This window comes from Alligator mississippiensis, chromosome 2 (genome assembly GCF_030867095.1).
Source record: "Alligator mississippiensis isolate rAllMis1 chromosome 2, rAllMis1, whole genome shotgun sequence".
Lineage (NCBI taxonomy): Eukaryota > Metazoa > Chordata > Crocodylia > Alligatoridae > Alligator > Alligator mississippiensis.
In genome coordinates this window covers 61,702,692-61,723,586 of record NC_081825.1, presented here as the reverse complement: position 1 = coordinate 61,723,586, position 20,895 = coordinate 61,702,692, and the positions used below count along the sequence as shown (strand labels likewise).

The 20,895-nt window shown below is 42.3% G+C and overlaps 1 protein-coding gene across 5 annotated transcripts in view; it reads left to right on the top strand.

Moving 5' to 3' along the window:
• Window positions 1–20,651, top strand: part of DLC1 (DLC1 Rho GTPase activating protein) — a 426,468-nt gene extending 405,817 nt beyond the window's left edge. For all 5 annotated transcript variants that reach the window (XM_019481280.2, XM_019481279.2, XM_059721774.1 and 2 more), the window contains 10 exons: window positions 1,294–2,717; window positions 4,998–5,174; window positions 7,148–7,307; window positions 7,587–7,785; window positions 10,563–10,776; window positions 11,221–11,335; window positions 16,297–16,515; window positions 17,365–17,582; window positions 17,812–17,985; window positions 18,793–20,651. In XM_019481280.2, the coding sequence (XP_019336825.1) occupies window positions 1,294–2,717; window positions 4,998–5,174; window positions 7,148–7,307; window positions 7,587–7,785; window positions 10,563–10,776; window positions 11,221–11,335; window positions 16,297–16,515; window positions 17,365–17,582; window positions 17,812–17,985; window positions 18,793–18,910 (3,018 nt within the window). In that variant the 3' untranslated portion in view covers window positions 18,911–20,651. The remainder of the gene's footprint in view (window positions 1–1,293; window positions 2,718–4,997; window positions 5,175–7,147; window positions 7,308–7,586; window positions 7,786–10,562; window positions 10,777–11,220; window positions 11,336–16,296; window positions 16,516–17,364; window positions 17,583–17,811; window positions 17,986–18,792) is intronic.
• Window positions 20,652–20,895: the final 244 nt, after the last annotated feature.

The window sequence follows — 20,895 nt, the reverse complement described above, 5'->3', positions numbered from 1 at the left end:
GACTCTTTGGGTGCGACCCTCTAGCCAATTCGCCACCCACCGGACTGTGCAGTCATCCACATCACAGCCTCTTAATTTGTTCACCAGTATGGGGTGGGATACCGTATCGAAGGCCTTCCTGAAGTCCAGGTATACGACATCCACCCCTCTTCCTGTGTCCAGGCGTTTCGTAACCTGGTCATAGAGACTAGGTTGGTCAGGCACGATCTGCCCGCCAACCCGCTTGGCAAACTAAACCTATCTTTTGCAATTTCCTAAGTATGAAAAAAGGTAGATTCTGCATTTGCGTGGCATATTTTTAAAATAGTTCCTGTGAGTTCTGTCCTTCCAGTCTGTCGCGCACTGTTTTCCATGTAAATGGAAGGGATGTGTGTTGGTCCTGGAAGATCAGTACCTGCGAGTATCAAATTTTAAAAGGTTAAGGCATAAGTGACATATGTTGAAACGTGCTCCCAGGCACTGCCCAGACACCAGGTATAATCAGTGGAGACGTTACCTGCAATTTACTCACTTTATACACTGTCAGTTGGGTTTTGCTGCTCAGCATCTATGAAGTAATGTTAAAATTGCCTGGAGCTAGTCTGAAGTAGAAACTTCACAGGACATTCTTTAAAAAGTAAGTTGCTGAGTTATAGGGGGAGGAAAGGACCAGGTAAGAGCCTGGGGCCAGTAAACTGTGGCGGTGCAATAGTTTTCTTGCTATCTGATTAGTCACAGCTAGAACAAATGCTTAAACTTCAAGGGTGGGTAAGGAATTAAGCTACTACAACTCAAAATGTTTGAAAAGCATCTCTTTAATTGCAAAAGGGAATATAAACACAGAGCCACTGTCAACAGAGAGTAACACTGGAGAGAATCCAGAGGAAGCCCTGCCCCTCACTGACTCCAGTTTAAAATTTTATGCATGCCAGGAATTTCCACTGATCTCAAGGGTATCCACTGTGACCAATTAATTAAACCTATGGATACTGGGGTTTTTAGAAAAGAGCAACTTAAGGCAGATTATATTATTTGCTCTGTCTTCATTATGTCAGGCAGCTTCCTTTTTAATGAACTGAAACATGTATTTTCTTTTTTTGTTTTTAACTTTAAAAATGTATATTACATGTTATCTTTAACCGTGATTTGGCTTTAAGGTTCAATCTTGCTCCCTTTGAAGTCAATAACTCCTGAGATCAGCTTCAGCAAAAGATCAGATAATTATTTAAATATAATGCCTCCTAAAGTAATTTAACCATTAACTCTACTGGGTCGCGGTCGGTTATACCTGATAGACCCTTTCTCTCCTTCCAGAGTGAAGATTCCGATGAAGATGAGCCTTGTGCAATAAGCGGGAAATGGACTTTTCAAAGGGACAGCAAGAGGTGGTCCAGGCTTGAGGAGTTTGACGTTTTCCCTCCAAAACAGGATTTGAATACCCCCTCCCCGGAAGCTCATTCCCTGACCAATGCGGCTAGCCATGAAAGCGTCCTGACAGACCTCAGCGAGCGCCAAGAGGTGGCTTCTATTCACAGCGTCAGTAGCACCAGCAGCCACCAGCCACCCCCGCAGAGCGAGACAGCTACTACTAGAACAAACTCTGTTGCCAGCGTTTGTTCATCAAGCAATTTCATAGCAAATGATGACTCGTTCAGCAGCCTGCCCTCGCCTAAGGAGCTGTCTAGCTTCAGCTTCAGCACGAAAGCCAATGAAAAGAATGCCAAGTCCAAAACAAAGAGCCTGTTAAAGAGGATGGAGAGTCTGAAAATCAAGAGCTCTCACCATGGGAAAAAAGCCCCTTCAAAGCTTGGTCTTATTATCAGCGGGCCCATCCTGCAAGAGGGCATGGATGAAGAGAAGCTGAAACAGCTTAACTGCGTGGAGATTTCTGCTCTCAATGGCAATCACATCAACATACCTATGGTACGAAAAAGGAGCGTCTCCAATTCCACCCAGACCAGCAGTAGCAGCAGTCAATCCGAGACGAGCAGCGCTGTCAGCACACCGAGTCCTGTCACAAGAACACGCAGCCTCAGTGCATATAATAAGAGGGTGGGCATGTACCTGGAAGGTTTCGACCCATTCAACCAGTCGACGTTCAGTGATGTTATGGAACAGAACTTTAAGAACAGGGGAAGCTTTGCAGAAGACACTGTTTTTTTTATTCCTGAAGACCATAAGCCTGGCACCTTTCCCAAAGCCCTCTCCAATGGTAATTTCTCCCCATCAGATGGCAACGCTTCTGTGAACTGGAGAACTGGGAGTTTTCACGGACATGGCCACCTTACCCTTAGGAGAGAAAACAGTGGGGACAGCTCCAAGGAACTGGGCATTGGGAAAAGGCGCAACTCTTCCAGCTCTGTGGACAGTCGCATTAGCATTTATGACAATGTACCAGGCTCAATACTGTACTCCAGTACAGGTGATCTGGCTGACCTTGAAAATGAAGACCTCTTCCCAGAACTGGATGACATCCTTTATCACGTGAAAGGGATGCAGAGAATAGTAAACCAGTGGTCAGAAAAGTTCTCGGATGAAGGGGACTCTGATTCAGCACTAGATTCAATTTCCCCATGCCCTTCCTCTCCAAAGCAGATTCACCTTGATGTGGATAATGATCGAACAACACCCAGTGACCTTGACAGTACAGGAAATTCATTAAATGAAATGGAGGAGCCTTCAGGACTGCAGGACAGAAGGGACTCTGGGGTAGGAGCATCACTGACACGGTCCAACAGGTCAGTTCTATGGGTTCTCTCACTAGTACCAGTTAAAGCCTTAGCCTGGCAGAAGCTGGGAGAAGGAAAAGAAATATGTGACTTTTACAAATCATTTGGAAAAGTTATGGCTGGAAGTAACTTTATTTTTTAATTTTTAAACTAGAGTTGTTCCTAAGCCACTGTAAAATAATGAACTTATTTGTGTAGTGTGCCAGCCTCCACTGAAATGGAACCTTCTGTGCGTTGCAGAGTTATTTTCCCCAGACACATTAAAGCGGTTTTTCGGGGTGGGTGTTGAATCACTTTTTGAACTGAAAACAGTGTAGGGGAGGAGCACAGAATGTCATGATCCAATCTATACATTATCCAGGGTGCAGGTGTTTGGGCACCTGCTCTTCCAAATTGCCTGTACTCTGTTCTGTGACAGTAAGAAGTCAAATCCTTGATTTTTATAACTTGATTTATAATCCTTGATTTTAAAACATGTCGCTTCTAGGAGCCCAGTCCCCTTAATAATATGCTGAGGCATTAATTCCATATGAACAAAGCAGAAAGTAAGTTACTTAACTCACTCACTACAGTGCCATGGGGTTTTCTTAAGGCTGCCATAGTTGTCTCAGTTGGCTTTGAGTTCTCAGGTGGTATGGCAGTGCTGTATCTGTGCTACAGATAGCAGTCAGCAGGGATCTGGCTTCATGGGGTGCTTGCAGATGTTAAAAAAAAAAAAAGTCCCCCGAAATGGTGCTTTACTTTAAACTTGGCACATTCCTGTGCCAAGTGCTTACATGCCCAGAAGAGGCAGCATGTTAGTTCAACCCAGCTCTGCAGCATCTGTAAAGATTGGGCACTTTAGTTAGACTTTTTGGTGCTTTTATCTAATAGCTGATCGAGTCAGCTTTAGCTAAAAGCGCCACAAAGCCCCACTGAAGTTCCCAATCTTTACAGACACCGCAGAGCTGGGTCAAAAGCTGCTGCTTCCATTAAGGCACTTTTTTGTTTAAACATCTGCAAGCAGCCATGGATTCTGTTCCCAGCTTTGTCACTGTTGTTCTGCTTAGGCTGGTCCAAATCAGTTAGGCCTAGATTAGTAAAGATATATTTAGGCACTTTCAAAAGTGCCTAACTCCAATTAAAATACAGGGCTTTGGGCACCTACATACCTTTCAAGAATCCAGCCTTTAGTCAGTCTCAGTAATATCCCAAGAGGGGCTGTACATGAATTCATTTAAAACCCTTTGAGAACTTCTGACAGTGCAAATTGTGGTAGTTAATCCCATGATGCTAATTTACACCAGGCTTGCACTCCCATGTAGTCCCTGGGTATTTTATATTAAGTACACTGGATTAGAAGCTCCTAACCTGGGATGGGCAATTATTTTGACTGGAGGGCCACTTAATGAGTTTGGAGGACCTGTTAAGGGTCACATCCATCTCTGTTGCTCTCTCTCTCTCTTTCTCCATTCCCTCCCTCTAGAATCTGGCTGAAGCTGCAGTTCGCCAGGAGACCTGATGCTCAGCTGTGCACCCTGGCAGGAGCTCCTGCTGTGCCAGACAGGCTGCAGAGTCGGAACTTGCCCGCAGTGTCACAGCTGACATTGAACGCCCTCCCAGCATAGGAGCAGCTCTTGCCTGGGTCCACAGCTGACCCTCAGGGCTCCTGGTGAACTGCAGCTTTGTCCATGTTTTGGAGGGAAGGGGCAGGGAGAGAGAAGACGAGAGAAGAGATAAGAGAGAGACGCCACCCTTCCAATGCAGTAGCAGCTTCTGTCTGGGTCCAGAGCTGACACCACCGGCAGGGCGGGCAGTGGGTCATCTGTGGATGCTGGTGGTGACAGGTTTTGCATCCAAGCTTCTGAACCTGTCAACAGAGTCCACAGCTGATGCCACTGCCTACCTGCTTTGGTAGAAGCCCCACCTGGGTCCACAGCTGATGCCTGATACTGCTGGGCAGAAGCAGTCCTGCCCACCCTCTCAGCACCACACAACAGCTGGAGTCACCTCGTGGCCACAGGTCAGATCCAGTGAGTTGGAAGCTGTCCACCCATGGGCTGGGTTGAATCTGTTGATGGGTCGTATCTGGCCTGCAGGCTGTATTTTGCCCACCCATGTCCTAATCCTGGATGTTAGGGAAATCTCAGAACAGAATGGATGTTACCATGCCATTTATCAGAACAGCGTTCTGAAACATCACTGCAAACCTCTAGACCATTAGAGATCACCCTTTTGCTATGTTTTCCACCTGTAACTTCCAAACACAGTCCAATAAATTGCTCTTTATGTTCCTCTCCTTCCTGGCAGGCACAGACTGAGATGGCACAGCTTTCAGAGCTCCCATCGACCCAGTTTGAGCTCGGCATCCTTACAGCTTAACTGCCAGTCTGTGGCACAGATGAACCTGCTACAGAAATACTCACTCTTGAAGTTAACTGCCCTCCTGGAGAGGTACACGCCTTCCAATAAGCATGGCTTCAGCTGGTAAGCAATTAATACCCTAATTGGCAGGCACCTAACCATTCAACCCCTCAGGGATTGGCCACTCAATGAGAGAATTCAGGAAACCTTTAACTAACTTCCCCAGTCCTCATCACTTGCAGCTACACTTAATTATTACCTCATCCAGCCATGTCGTTGCAATGTCTGTAGCATCTCAGGATAAGAAAATCATCAGTTCTTTGTATTTGGTTGGCCTTGTATGCATATTACTTGGGAGGCACAGAGCCATATAGAACGTATTTCAGGGCACATGCTAGTAAATCATGGACTGTTTGTCTATGTTGGGGGAAGTCTAGCTGGGATTCCCAATGAAAAAGACTAGAGATACATTAAAACAATTTGTCTTTAGTAGGATGTACCTCTGTACATTTGAAAAAACAGTAGAAAAGATTTCTCCTTCTTTAAATTATTCTTAATATTTTATGACATAATTGTATTTGGTATTTACTGTAAAATAAGTTTCTGTATAATAGTAAGTGTTTTTCTTTCTTTTAAATAATTTTTAAACATAAAATCAATGCAATTTAGTGGTTTTTAAAACAAAGGATAAAAAAGATCTAGATTAGAAACACTAATAAGATTCTTGTAGCCAATAGTATTGAGCATTTGCTACACATGTGGTGTCTTTCGTCAGATGGCATGAAACAGAAACCTTCTCTGTTTCCTTATCTGTCAGTGCAACCTAAGAAACCAAAAGGTGCAATAAAATTTTTCTCCCCTTCGTTCTCTTCCCTGCCACTCATCAACCTCCTCCCTTCCCTGGGACTTGTAGTAAGTATTTCACTCCGCATCAAAGTGCCTCCTATTCAAAGGCTGTTATTATGTGAGCCATTCTAAATACAGAAGTTGTTTGTTCTGAAGGACAGAAATAAGTATTGACCGGTTATCCGTGCATGCTTCAGATTCTCGATGGGCATCGTAATGTGTTTTTTCACATTCCATTGCCGTGTTTTACAACAAAGCAAGTATTATACACGTGTATATCAATAATGCTTAACTACATGGAAATACAAATTGATTCTCTTTATTTTCTGTGGGCTAGATTAGGCATAAACACAATACATTGTCTGTTTATTTGCACTGTACATTGGACTATTTAAAAGGGTCTCCCCAATTTCTAAGACTGCTATATTCTGCTAGGCTTTGTATCCTGTGTTAACTTTCTCTTTCATTAACTAAATGATCTCAGCAGTTTCAGATTCCAAAGGGTTTTTTCCCATCTTTGAGAAGAAAACAATACTAAAAATCTGAGTGTAAATAATTCTTTTTCAGTTTTGGTAGTTTTTTTGTCTGAGTAAAAAGCAAGTAGAATGGTCTCTTACTGAAACTATGTGTGCACTGGCATGTTTGTGAAGGGGGTGAAGGGCTCAAAAGCAGGGGGGTCCCTCAAAGAGGTCATTTAAAAAAACTGAAGTTTCTAGCTGACAGACTCTAATGCATTACATCAGTTTCCTGCTGTGGCACATACTGGTGGGTGGTGGGCCTGGTCTGAGGGCTCTATAGAACAAGTGGTTGACATACAAAAAGTTCATTGTTCACATGCCCATCTTTATTGAGACCTAAAGAAGCTATGCCGTAAGAGGTCGTTGACCACAGGATTTATTTTGGCTCTTAGGCCAACCTGGCCCCTGCAGTTCTGCCCCCTCATTTACGTCGTACTCATGTTAATAGACTAGCAGTACATTAGCGCTTGTAATCAATCTATAGAACCTTCCCGACGCTAAGCTTTCCTCGTAGAGGAACTTTATTTCCCACCTTTTGGAATAGTTTAGAAACTTTATTATTTCAGGGCCTCTCCTAATGTTAATTCTATTAAGTGTTTCTGTTTCACATATATTTATAGTGCATCTTACAGCTGCTGGAATCCAGAATGCAGGAGGGAGGATGTATGTGTGAGCCAAGGTTAGTGTCCTAATGCCTAAGATTTCTGTCTTTCATTCCTGCTGTTTACCCAGGGCTGTACCAAAGTTTATGAAAAGGATAAAAGTACCAGATTATAAAGATCGGAATGTGTTTGGAGTTCCACTGCAAATTAATGTCCAGCGTATGGGACAGCCTCTTCCGCAGAGCATTCAACAGGCCATGCGGTACCTCCGCAACCATTGCCTGGATCAGGTCAGTTTCATTTCACTGCCTTTGCACTGCAATCTCACCTGTTAGAACTTTGTTATTAATTATTTGTCACTCTCAAGTTAAATCAGAAGCCCTTACTTATGTCTTACTTTTGCCGTGTTCAAGCAGTATTCTTACTGAAGTCGATGAGAATTTTTCCTGAGTAAGAACTGCAGGGTTTGGAGCAAGACTGAAGGATCTGAAGTATAGTTAAAGGACATCCCTTCTAGATATAATATGCGTGCTTTGGGTTTTTTGTTTTTAATATGTAAACACATGTAGGTTGGGCTGTTCAGGAAATCTGGAGTCAAGTCAAGAATCCAAGTTTTGCGTCAAATGAATGAGAACTCAATAGACGGCATTAACTACGAAGGACAATCTGCTTATGATGTGGCAGACATGTTAAAGCAGTACTTCCGTGATCTTCCAGAGCCACTCATGACCAACAAACTCTCAGAGACCTTCTTGCAGATTTACCAATGTAAGTCTTGATTTCTCATGTTAAATAGAAAATCAGACACTGATTTCAAAGAAATACATATCTTCCTGCTCATTCTTATAAATGTCTAATATGTAAAGCTAAGGCTGAACTGTCAAATATTCTTCCACAGACAAGCAAGCTGTGTGATGATTTTGGAGATGAATAACACTATTACGATCCTGTTTTTTCTCTTCTTTTTTGGAGCATCCACTATCTGTCATCCACCTCTTGCTAATACCTGGTTAGCAGAGTCTTTGGCTTCAGTAAAAATTGAAGTTCATTCCAAAATTACTGAAATTCTTTAGAACGTATCTGGCCAAATTTGCAACGCGCTTTAATCTTAGTTAATGGTCAACAACCACTTCTGAAATGTTTTATCATTCCCACTTCAGTAACTGCCACCCCTCTGCATAGTTGTTTAGAAGGAACAAAGGGATGATTGCCAAAATTAAATGTTTTTGATGGCTCAATTGTCGGAGCTTCTAGAAAGAAATGACAAATCTCTCTAGAACCACAGATTCACATCCCAAGAGGGAGATTTCCCTTCATTTCTGCTGACTAAATTGAAGTCTGTACAGATTGCTGTCCATTGTTTGGTCCCTTTTGACTGGCTACAAAACAGAGGCTTAGATTTATTACTGCAGATTCCCCTTACAAGATTCGTCTCTGAAATATTTACTGCTGAGCTGCCTAATTAGTTACACGTGCCCCTATTAGGGTGAATGAAACTAATAAACTCCAGAGCAGGTTAGTGCTTGTAAATACAAATACTAGCCTGCTCTGGAGTTGTTTTGTGCACAGCAGCACACGTGTAGATGCTGTCTGGCTGGTTGGGGCACAGGGGTGCTTCAGTGCAGGGGCTGCCTGCTGGCTTGCCCCACACTGAAGCACCCTTATGCCCCAGCCAGCTCTTCCACAGCATACTGTGCCCGGTTGGAGCAGCTCTGGAGTGCTGTCAGCCGGGGCTGCTCTGGCCAGGCTTAGTGTGCTGCTCACAAATAAACTCCAGAGCAGTAAGTGTGGACTTTATTCATGCACATTAATTGCACATGTAGACACGCCCACACCACAATCTCCCCCCTCCCCTCCCCAACATGTTGCCAGATTAGAAATTTTAGAAAAATCCCAGTTTATGCAGTAAGTAAAAGTAGGTAAATGGCTTTACAATCCCTTGATGTCCTTTGGTGGCAAAACCAGTACACACAAACCATGCTTCCTTATGCTCACAGGCTCCAAGGCAGTACAACTTCAACTGTGCTACGCAGTGAAGTACTGTTCATTCTGTCCATATGAATTCCTGTGGTGATAGCTGAGTGTCTTATATCACCTAGCACCTTTCCAAAAGCCTTCCTGGGGGGATTCCACCACACTGAATGCGTGTCTAGAAAAAACTTAACGATGATTCAGCCAGCCTGTGTATGTGTGTGTCCACATGGGGATTTCTAGCAGAGTGCAGGTGTGAGAAGGGAATGGCATGTCTCCCTTGCCTCAGGCTTTTACTGCCTCCTTGCACACTGAATACCTGTGCTGCAGAGACGCTTCAAAATGCTTAATGCCAAAGGTTTAAAGCAGTGCTGCAAAAAACTAGTGCTTTTCCCCCTCTATCCACAGGGGCAGGAGCCCTACTGATCCTTCTGCTCACAAAGGATGGCTTGGACTAGAAGTTTAAGCTACTCTCCATAGACAGCAAAGAGTTGTCAGAAATGACTGTAAATTTTGCTTCAGTGTTTACATCCAGAATTCACCTTCCCTTTGTTCTTATGTACCATACTATGCACTGGCTCTGGCTTTGCTTGGGTTAGTAAACATCTTGAGCTTACTGAGGATAAAATATGATACGTGTGTATGAAGAAAGGTATTTTACAACACTTTTGTAAAAATTTCCCTTGTATCCTTACAATTGGGACCTAAGCCCAAAGCAATCACAACTGAAAGCAGCTTGAGAATTTTATAGTAGATATTCAACCAAGTTTTCCTTCAGCATGCTTTTGTGGTGCTAATGACAGTGTTAGTGCCTGATGATGATTCAGAGCCTCAAGTTGTCTTTAAAGGTGGCTCATTGGCATTTGCTTTATGTGAAGCAGGGGCTGGTCTGGGTTATTTTATTATTTGTCCCTTTCAGTTTTTATTAAAAAAGGACAAGTCAGAATTTCCCAATGGAGGTGTTTGTTTTCAGTAACCATGGAGCTGTTTAATGGCACGGGGCTGTACCGCTGTGACTCCCTTTTTCCACCGTATGCCTTAGAAAGAGCTGTTCAATAAGGCAGACCTGTGTGTTTGGTGAAGCATTTTTCTGCATATTTTACTAGCAATTTATTTATTTATTTAATATTTATAGCTTTGTTAACTGCATTTCCCTTGCAAACTTTTTCAGTATTAAGAATTTTTTTTTTTCTTTTGCTGGAGTCTTAAGTTGGCTAGACTTTCTGTTTGCTAATTCACCACGTATGTCCATCCAAGTCAGACTTCTGCAGTTAACAGTCCTAGCAGGAATGGGTAGTTCTTCAAATTAAATTCTAAAATTAACTGTGGAGTAAGCACAACTCTTTTTTTCACTCAAGTTTTTCTCCAGGCAGGAAATAACTGAAGGTAGTTAAGCTGGTGGCAATAAAAAGGAAAAAAAAATCCTTCATGTTACCTATGAATGGTATGCATCCTAAAGGAAATCACTTCAAACTAGAGTAAAAAATGTGAAGCCAGAGTTTACTTTGGGATGTATTCATGCTGCGTGTGTGGAAAATCAATGAGCTGATGAGAGAATTGCTAATATTATGCAGATGTGCCGAAGGATCAGCGTCTCCAGGCTATTAAGGCTGCCATTATGCTTCTACCCGATGAGAACAGGGAGGTCCTACAGATTCTGCTTTATTTCCTGAGTGATGTCACAGCTGCAGTGAAAGAGAACCAGATGACGCCAACAAACCTTGCTGTGTGTTTAGCACCCTCCCTCTTCCACTTAAATACTCTCAAGAGAGAGAATTCTTCTCCAAGGTACGCCTACAGAAATATAGAAGAATGTAGCTTTGAACTGCTGTTCCTGTGCTACTGTTTTTGGTATATGGTAGGCACTGGGATTCTACTATTAGCAGATGATAAAGAGTGCAGGGAAGGAATTTATTTCAGATGTCTTAGAAAACTTAGAAGCATTAGGTTGAAAATAAACATTGTATCCCCAGTCTTTGTTCTCTGTTATAGGGTTGTTACAAATACAGACAACTCTGCAAAAAGGTATATGGTATAGGAACAGCCTCAGTAAAGACATCAGTAGCATCTTGCAATAGGGCAATCTTGGCATGACCCAGAGCTTATGTAAAGACATCAGGGCATTCTGCAATCATGTTGCCTTCTTACCAAACTGTAACAAGAGTTGTCATCTTCTCCATTCACTAATTCTGAACGTTTCATATTCCCACCCTCCCCCACCCCCTTGCATAGGGTGATGCAGCGGAAGCCCAGTCTGGGCAAACCTGATCAGAAAGATTTAAATGAAAATCTGGCTGCTACCCAGGGACTGGCCCATATGATTGCTGAGTGCAAGAAGCTCTTCCAGGTGAGATGATTGTCTGTGAAACATAGTCCTATTGGTACAGCACTGAGCTGAAAGAATTTTGGAAAACAAAATAGACACCTACTCCTCTCCAGAAAAATAAGTATATTTTACTTTGGACTATATAATTAGAGTAAAAGTACATTTTAAAATCCATATGTATACATATTGGTGCTTATGTGTATATTTTAGCAGGGGTAGGCAGCAAACATTGTCACTTCCAAGGGCCAGATTCTGTTCCACCTATTGGGCACGTAAGTGTGTTTCTAGTCCACCCTTGTTCAAGTCCTTGAAAATCCATATTACATCTACTTTTGTAACACACCATCAACTGATCCATAAGACTCAATCAAAAAGTGCCAAGGAAAAGGAAGACCCACCCACCTTTTTGTACTAAGAGTTTTTTCCAGGGCCTTGAACAAGGTGGAATATGTGAGAACCTGAGTCCACCTGCATGCTTAAGAAATGGAATAGAATCTGACCCCGAACATCCAAAAAACTATGAGACTTGATCCTGCCTCTTGGGTCACATTTTCAAACTTTTCACTACAATGATCATGATCAAGAACTTGTATGAGAATTCCAGCTTCTATTTAACAAAAGGCAAGATGCTGCTGTTAAGAATTGAGGATTTAAGTCAAACAGCAAAGAGCACAGGACTTGTGCTAAAATCTCAGGACTTAGCAAAGCAGGGCAAAGAGCAGGAGGAGGGCAGGCATTGGAGTGTGGAACTATGGACAGGAAGCAGAGGTTCAAGGGTTTGTAACCACTGGGACAATATCCACACCTTCACCTGGGTGGAACTCGGGATTCCTTCAGTGTTAGCATTCCTCTGCTGTCTGCAAATAGAGCAAAACCTACTACAAAGATGTGACTCACCTCCCTCTGCTGGCCAATCTCTCACTATGCAGTTAGTTCAAGTGGACTCAGGTCTGTGCTGGGGAGCTACCATTTCAAATCCTTCTGACAAAAGATCCAATCAGTACACTTCTGTGTGGCAGAATTTGTTTTCACTACTTGCTTTTCTAAAAATCAGGGAAGTTGCATCTAAAAACCCACTACAAGAAGTATTCAGGTAGGTAGCGCCATCAAGCACTCAAAGTTTGGAAAGTCAGAACCATGTAAGTTAACATAGCTATAATTCACAGCATCTTGCTTGTGTATGCATACAATATGATATTGTCTTTGAATTACAGGAGCCAATACTATTTGTTTTTACATAATCCTGCCCTATTCAGTGCAGAGGAGAGAGTGTGTCAGGATTCCATAGAAGAGGAAGCAGGAGATTTCAAGAGTGAAAAGTTCCATGGTTTTAAGCAGGCAAAAGCCACCTTAGAGACCTGGGCTCATGTTTTTACCAATCTCTCCATGATGCCAGGCAAATACCTTATGCCAGATTTTAATGGGTGGTCACCATGGGCATTTTTACATGTGCTTCCGGGGTTGGGGGGTAGGGGCAGTTAATTAGAACAGCTCCAAGAGCCACTCTAATTAAAGTGCCCGGAGCATCTCTTGTATCAGTGTCCCACACTTCAAATTGGCAGTGGAGGTGCTTTATCTAAAGCTTACCAAACAACAATGGGGACTTTTCAGTAGGAACATCATTATTTAGCACTAGCCAACTGCCAGTCAAGAATAACCAGGGGGCGCCAGCAGAGACGGACTCCCCCCCAATCTGGGCCCACTCCTCCCTTCCCACCTGCTGCTTGGGGTCCAGGTCCACTCCCCTGCTCCCCACTACAGCAGTGGTGGGAGGGGAGAAGTGGGTCTGGGCCTGATGTGGGGAAGGACCAGGCCCAAGGATGGAGGGAAGCCAGCCCACCATAGTGGCAGGGGAAGCAGTGGGTCCGGCTGACTTGGTGGTGGTTCGGGGGATGGGAGAAGCAGCCTCAGGGCTGACATGGGAAGAGGGGTGGTAAAGGAGTGGGCCCGGGCCCGAGGCAAGAGGAGGCCCGCTCCTCCCCTACCCCTGCTGCTGCCGGGCCAGGTCGGGCCCACTGCTTCCCCCCACACTGCGGCAGGCCGGCTTCTCCCCACCACCTCAGGCTTGCTCCTCCTCTTCCCCCACCCCCACCCCCTGCATTGGACCCAGGCCCACTCCTCCCCCCGCTGCCACATCTGCTCTGCAGGTGGCAATGATGGAAAGGGGGGTGCTGGTGGCTTCGCCCGTCCCCCACGGCGTCCCAACCCCGCTCCCCCCAACCAACCCCCCACGCTGCCACTGCCACCTCCAAGGAGCAAGCGGGGTGCGGGGGTGTGAGGCCAGCTCCAGTGGCCTTGCCCCTCCCCATCGTTGCCACCTGTGGGGAGCAGGGTTGGGGGAGCAAGGCCCCACAGTCCCGTGTCCCCATCATCATGGTGGCACTCTGCTGTGCCATCACCTCCTGTCCAAATGCTTATTTGCACTCTGATTGGCTGTTTCAGTCAACCAATCAGAGCGCAAATAAAGCATTGTAGCCAGACAGACAGACAGACAGACTACAGCGCTTTTATAATATTAGAATTATTGAATGTTCAAATCGCTGCTTTTTTTTGCAGAGATCCAATCTCAAATTAGGCAACCAGAACTAAAGAATAGTTTTGACTGAATGTGTTGGTGGCTTTGGTCCTATCTGTAACATAGGATCTTACTACATTTCACAGCAGTCTTCATTAGCTGAAGTACAGTTGCTTCCAGTGATAAGAATCTTGGAGTAGCCAATGTGGTCTTCATAGCAGGGTTTTGACCAGTGTGCAGTAAATACAGCACATGACCACATATCAAACAGAACAAAGTACTGAACAGCTGCTCCTCAACTAGCATAGTTCACTCAGATCCTGACTGAATGAGGCAAGGGTCCTATATAAAGAATAACAGGATAACGTAATTAAATAATATTGTATTTTACCACATATGGGGGATGTGTCCCAGAATCAAAATGTTCTGGAAAATGGCTAGAGACACGGTAAGGGAAATAATAAGAAACCCTTAATGATTTTATCGAACCTTCCCGAGAACTCTGTAACATAAGTCGTACAGAATTGATTGCACAGCTTCTAGTGGCTGAAAAATTACATTTGCTTGGAAGAGGACTGGCACTCCTAAAATCACTAACTGGTTTAAAAAACTTTGGGAAAACTGTCCTATCAAGTCGTTGTTCTACAGGGTAGAAGGGGAAAAAAGGTGCTTGCTTAGAATTTTGGTGGAAATTCTTAGATTTTGGTGAGAGAGATTCTCCTGCCTCCAAACCAATAAGACTTCTGGCACATATAATATTTAAGGCATAATTAATGTGTTAATTGCACCATAAATCATAGTAGTGGTACACATTCAGCTGATTTATGGTGACATAGCGGTCAATCAACAAAAAAGATATTCCACAGTTTATGTGCAACATCTTTGTGGCTTTTTTGTATGGAGCCATAATTTGAATGTGTAGCATGCCCATGCTGATGATTAGCTGACTGTCAACATCAGCATTGGGATGGGGGTCAGGAGAGGGGCTGGGGCAGCCAAGTGCTGTGGAACAAAGCCCTTTAAAATGCTGGGTTATGGGGAGCCCAGGTCTTTGCCCCAGGTTGATTCCCTTGCCTCACAGCTCTGGGGAGCTGCAAAACAAGAAACTTCAAGGTGTTTCAGATATCCCTAGTGTCAAGGAGAGATTCCTGATCCCAGGATCTCTGTGTGCTGGGACCTGTAAAAATGGCTTACACAGCCCAGCTACACACTGGTTTTCAGGGGTCTACAGGGGTGCCAGCATTAAGGAGAGGCTACCTGTTACGAGGTTCAAGTAGGGAGCCTGTGTGTTTGCACGTGCCAAGTTTGGGGGGGGGCTCAATTTGTAAACCCATGCCCCAGGCTTCCTGCTGGCAGTGGCATGATTGGGATCTGATCCCCAATCCAAACAGTCATGCCTCCTGCATTGCATGTGCTGTGGCAGGAAGTATGATTGTTTAGATTAGATTCCCATCATGTCATTAAGTGAACATCTGCCTGCTCCCTGAGAAACTTTTTTGAGGAAAGTGCCAGTTTTACGAGCTAGCATTTAAGAACAAATTTGAAATTATTTGAAATCTAAAAGAGGAGCTAAGTAGGTGATAGTGAGCTTGTATCAGGCAGAGTCCTGATTAAAAAAAAAAGAAGGTTGAATTAAGGAGGTTACACACACAGATGGAAAAACACAAATGCATAACATTGGCTAAAAAGTAAAGTAACTGTCAGCAATTGAAAGAAAGAGAAAGAAAAAACACACAAGAGTTATCTGTGGACATTGACCTGAGTTAATAAAATATGTATGTATGTATTTACACATACTTTGGGGTATTTGATGCGTCTTTAAATGGTTAAATTTTCATTTGATAAATTGGATTTGTTAAATAAAGTTAAAAGTTTTAAAAATATCATTATGGACAAGCACAAGCAGGCTACATTTAAAGTTGCATCAGAAATCTTAATTTTGAGATTTCTTAGCTTCTAAGTGTTTCACGTTCCATTTGTCCTTTTACAGTGTGGTCCTATGTAATTTTCACATACATTTTCCTTCTTTTTCAAACATGTGAGAATGTACAACACACACACACACACACACACCCCATTCACTACTTTTTTCTGATCCTGGGTGTGGCTGGGGATTGTTTTTGATTTGCAGGAGGTGGAAGCGAAGTACAGTGTAAGTATTTCTTTCAGCAGTTGGAGATTTCCCTTTTGTGTTTGATCAGGTCTTTCATTAGTACACTGCTCTGTTTAACTGCATGCTCTGTGTTAGTTGTCATACAATGTAATTGTATGTCTGAGGGAGATTACAGGCACTCTCAAATTCAGATGACTGGAGCGACTATCATTTGTGGATTTTAAATTTACAGTGTCCATCCTGCTCAGTTCTTTGACTCAAAACAGTGTTTTTCACAGCATGGTTAAAGTGTCTTGGTATGAGTTCTCTCTCTATCTCTATCTCTTTCTCTCTCTCTCTCTGTGCTACTTCCAGATTCCTGAAGAAATGAGCAGATGTCGAAATTCTTATACAGAGCAAGATCTTAGACCTCTCAGCTTGGAGGAGCTTGGACAAAACAACAGCACAGAGTCCTCTGACTATCACTGTTACCTCCAGGACTGCATGGATGATCTACTCAAGGACATGAAGGAGAAATTTAAAGGTTGGGTCAACTGTTCAACATCTGAGCAAGCAGAGCTGGCCTATAAAAAGGTAAAGTTCTATCTCATTTTTAACACTGAAGCCTTGGGTCTAATGGTTTGGCCAATATAGAATATACTCTAATAAATCTAAAAAGTATGGTTTCAGCAATGCTTTTATTTTGCAAACAGAGAAAGTGTGGCTGTATTTTGAAAAGCAACTTTGTGAAAACCCCATCACATTAGAGCTGATCTTCAGGTGTATCCAGAGTTTCAAGCGTACAGCTATAAGTAACAAAAATGAGTTCTGTCTTGTCAGCTCAGGAGCCCTAATAGCTAAGAGGCAGTGAGTACATTCCATTCAGCCATGTGCATCTTCAAAATATTGTTATTATATTCTGAGTAGCAGGAGCAGTTAGACACATTAAAACCCTTAGAAGCCAAGTGTTTCACAGAAGTAACTGAAGGCATTAGTTGGCCTGCAAGAATATTTATGACAGGAAATGGTAAGGAAGACCTTCTTGTTTTGGACTAAGCTCAAATATACAAAGCTCAGAGCAGTGAGGAAGGGAACCAAAAAACATTTTCCTTTATTTGTAATTGATTACATTTCAGCTAACACCAGGGAGGCAATATAATATCCATGGCACATCAAGATGCTTTTCATACAGTACTTTTTCAGGGTAGGGTCACATTTTGAAATTCTGATAGCTACCTGTACAACTTAAGAAAGGCTCAAGTTATTTCTACCAGGCCATGATGTTTTATTCAGTTAAACATCAGGTTTCCGTAAGAAAGATAGTCTTTCCAATAACAACCTTACATGGTGCTTTGATTTTCTATGTATTCCCAATACTAGGAAAACAGGAAAGAGAAAGCATAAATTGTAATAATCCTGAGAAGTCTGTGCTTATGTTCCCAGGTATCTAACGGGCCCCCACTGCGGCTGTGGAAGTCCACCATTGAAGTCCCTGCCATGCCTGAAGAGATTTTAAACCGTTTACTGAAAGAACAGCATCTTTGGGATGAAGATCTCTTGGATTCAAAAGTAATTGAAACCTTGGACAGTCAGACAGATATCTACCAATATGTCCAAAACAGCATGGCCCCACACCCAGCTAGAGATTTCGTAGTCTTAAGGTGAGATTTCATGTACCTGGTGATTGGAAGCCATCAAAAACTTTTTTCTTGTGTATAAGAGATGTTCAGACAATCTTGCCTATACTATAGAAGAAAGCCAGGTTTGTGGATGTGTGCTACATCTTGCATTCTTCTACTTTTATTCTAACACTATTAGAAACTTGTCCCTTTTTCTAAAATCAAGCAACCACCTAATGTAAGACAATTCTTTCCTAATTGTTTTTAATAGAACATGGAGGACAAACTTCCCCAAAGGGGCCTGTGTGCTTTTAGCCACCTCAGTGGATCATGACCGTGCTCCAGTGGTTGGTGTTAGAGTTAACGTGCTCTTATCCAGGTATCTGATTGAACCCTGCGGGTCAGGAAAATCCAAACTCACCTACATGTGCAGGATTGATTTAAGGTATGGTCTTCTGCTTCTGTCCCACCAGTCTTTGATGGAGGCAGTTCTGTGGGGCAGGGGTAAGCAGGTTGTAACATACAACATTAATTAAACAAATAGGCTTAAATGTTACAATCCTGTATCTGAAATGATAGTGACATCTACTGGGATCATTTAAAAAAAGTATCAAATCAGGAATTTGAGGCACTACAATCTTCATTATAAGGACTGAAAGAGAGCCGGAGTTTTGTAAATCCCATGGCATGGCAGTGTTCACAAAACATCAATATTTTAATAGTAAGTTAAGGTTCAAGGTACATTCGGAACTTTCTAATCCATGCTGTGTACCTCACAAAACCAGTGAAGACAGTTTTGGCCATAGAAAGCACACAACCTAACTTCATTATGGCATGAGAGAGCTAGGGAGATGCATCTTTCCATGTTATTCATTAAGCCAATTATGTACCTTTTTTGAAAATGTGTGTTGGTTCGTTTTCTTTATAGCAGGAACATTTGGGTGGGAAGAGAGAGGGAGGTATTATTTACGGACAGCTGCATAAGCTGATATCAGAAACAAAGTTTTGATGACATCTCAGCGGATCTTATTCACCGTGATTGAACAGAGACAGTACATCATGGAGAATAGATTGGAGCAGTTAAGATACAATAAAGAGCTTTCCAAAGTTGGTGGAAGGTTTTTCTTAATGTTATATTCTGTCGGATTTTAGGAAGAATCTGTAGCAAATAGGATGTTCACTTTTATGCTTTTGTTTAGTAAAGACCAGAGTTGTGGACCTGTTTCTCATTTGCTTTTTCTCCATGCTATAGGGGCCACATGCCAGAATGGTACACCAAATCTTTTGGACACTTATGTGCATCTGAAATTGTTAAGATCAGAGACACTTTTGTTCAGAATCTTGAGACTAAAGAAGTAAGATCTAGGTGACTACTGAGGCGGAACAACTACTCATTGTCATCCCTGTATATAGTTCCAAAAACCAAGGATTGTCATGGCAGAATGGATTCTAGCACAACCTGCAAGTCATATCATGGAAGAACAAGATCATGAACTGGACCGTGAGCGTTACTATAAGGCTGTGGCAATACCATACATCCGAAAGCTGCTTCCTGTCTATGTAAGGTCTATAGTATAGATCTTGACTGGAATATATATAGGAGGACTTCAAAAAAGGTAAACTAAACTATTAGATGGTTTGAATTGCTTCTGAGAAGCTAAAACTCTTTAAACATAAGTATATTACGTAACATGGTGAAGATGTGTGATCCCATGTGCTATTAGCTTTATGTATGTATCTGTCATTTTATCTAACGTGTTTGAGGGACTGGTGTATCCACTGGAATAGTTGGTACTCTTCAATGTGTTCTCACTGAGATAAGCGAAGAAAGGTTTGCACAGAAATTAATGTGTGAATGAGTGTGTTAATGGTTGAAAGGAGTAGCAAAAGTCGAATTAGAAGTATGGTGTCTGGTACACTGATAAGCAAGCGGAATGGATTTTAATGTATTGGAGACAGTTCAACCTGGAATCTGACTACCAATGGGCCAGCTGCAGCACCAATCATCCTTTGCTCTTGCTGGTTTTGTATTTTCCCCAGTCAATATCTTTGTTAACTTGTAAGCAACTGCCATACTACATTGCTCAGAGTACTGTCCATTGCCTATCCAGATCTTTTTAGGAGCATTTAGTGATTCTATTACAATGAGGAGAATACAGTTATGAGCTTACGGCTTAAATTCCTCTGTAGTAGTCAAGTGAATAAACGTCAATAGCTGTGTTGCCTAAAAGTGAATATCGTTGCATTTACTCCTAGATCTGCTATGATAATTGTATACAGTCTTAACCAGCTTAGTATATTTTACTGTATTTTAACAGCTTATGAAGAAAATTGTAGACATGGAAGTCCTGTCATTAGGACTCCTATGACAGCAGAGAAAGGAAGTTAACAAGGAAGATTCATATAAATTTTCCTCTCCTGTACCTGTATTTCTGAAATCTGCACATTAGTGTGAAACTAGAAGCTTTAGAGTGAGCTAGTTAATATATAGATTTTTTTTTTAGCCCTCTAAAATATTTCTCACTGACAATCGCTTCCTATGGGCAGTAAGAAACTAAAAGAGGTCCTCTGGAAAAGGTGGTCTTTATACAGGTTTTACTGTAAAGATAGGGATTTGATTTAGAGATGCAGTATTAAGTGATAAATGTATTTTATGGCTAGCGTATGAATGAGGTGTAAGATGGATTTTTGCCTAAGACTGTTACCATTGTCAGTGTTAAGTTTTCCTTAATGGATGAAGATTTTTTGTTATGGCAAATAATGTAGTGTTTCCAGTATCAGTGTTCCTCACGAATTGGGAGCCCTTGCATATTCAGCTTCAAACAGTTTGTAAAATCGTATGTTGTACATACCATTCTATTGTAAACGTGTATACTTGCCCACAACGTACTGTCCTAGATAAAGCATGATAAAGATTATTTAAAATATACTTGTATTTATACCTCAAATATTCTTTTGGGTTTTTTGTACCTCAAGTATTTTTTTCTATTGTAAATATTCTTTACATGATTACGGTCTAAGTGAAAGAAAGGAAGAGGTTTATAACATGCTATATATGTCTGTACAGAGTATAATCAATAAGTGCACTATTAAATGTTTAAAATGGAGAAATGGTGTCATCTTGTTTTATGTTGTGTACTTGCTACTTTCATGTCCATAATCTATATTTCAAAATAAACCTGTTTCTGAGAAATACTGAAGTCACTTGACTCCCCTGGATTTTAGAACCCAGGACCCCCTTGCTCCTAAAATAGCAGCCATCTCATTGAGCCACCTTCCTTCTACCTTATGCTTGTCCTTCTGGCCTCACAGATCTCCCTCTCATCTCCCTAGGCAGCCAGCTTAAAAAAGGAAG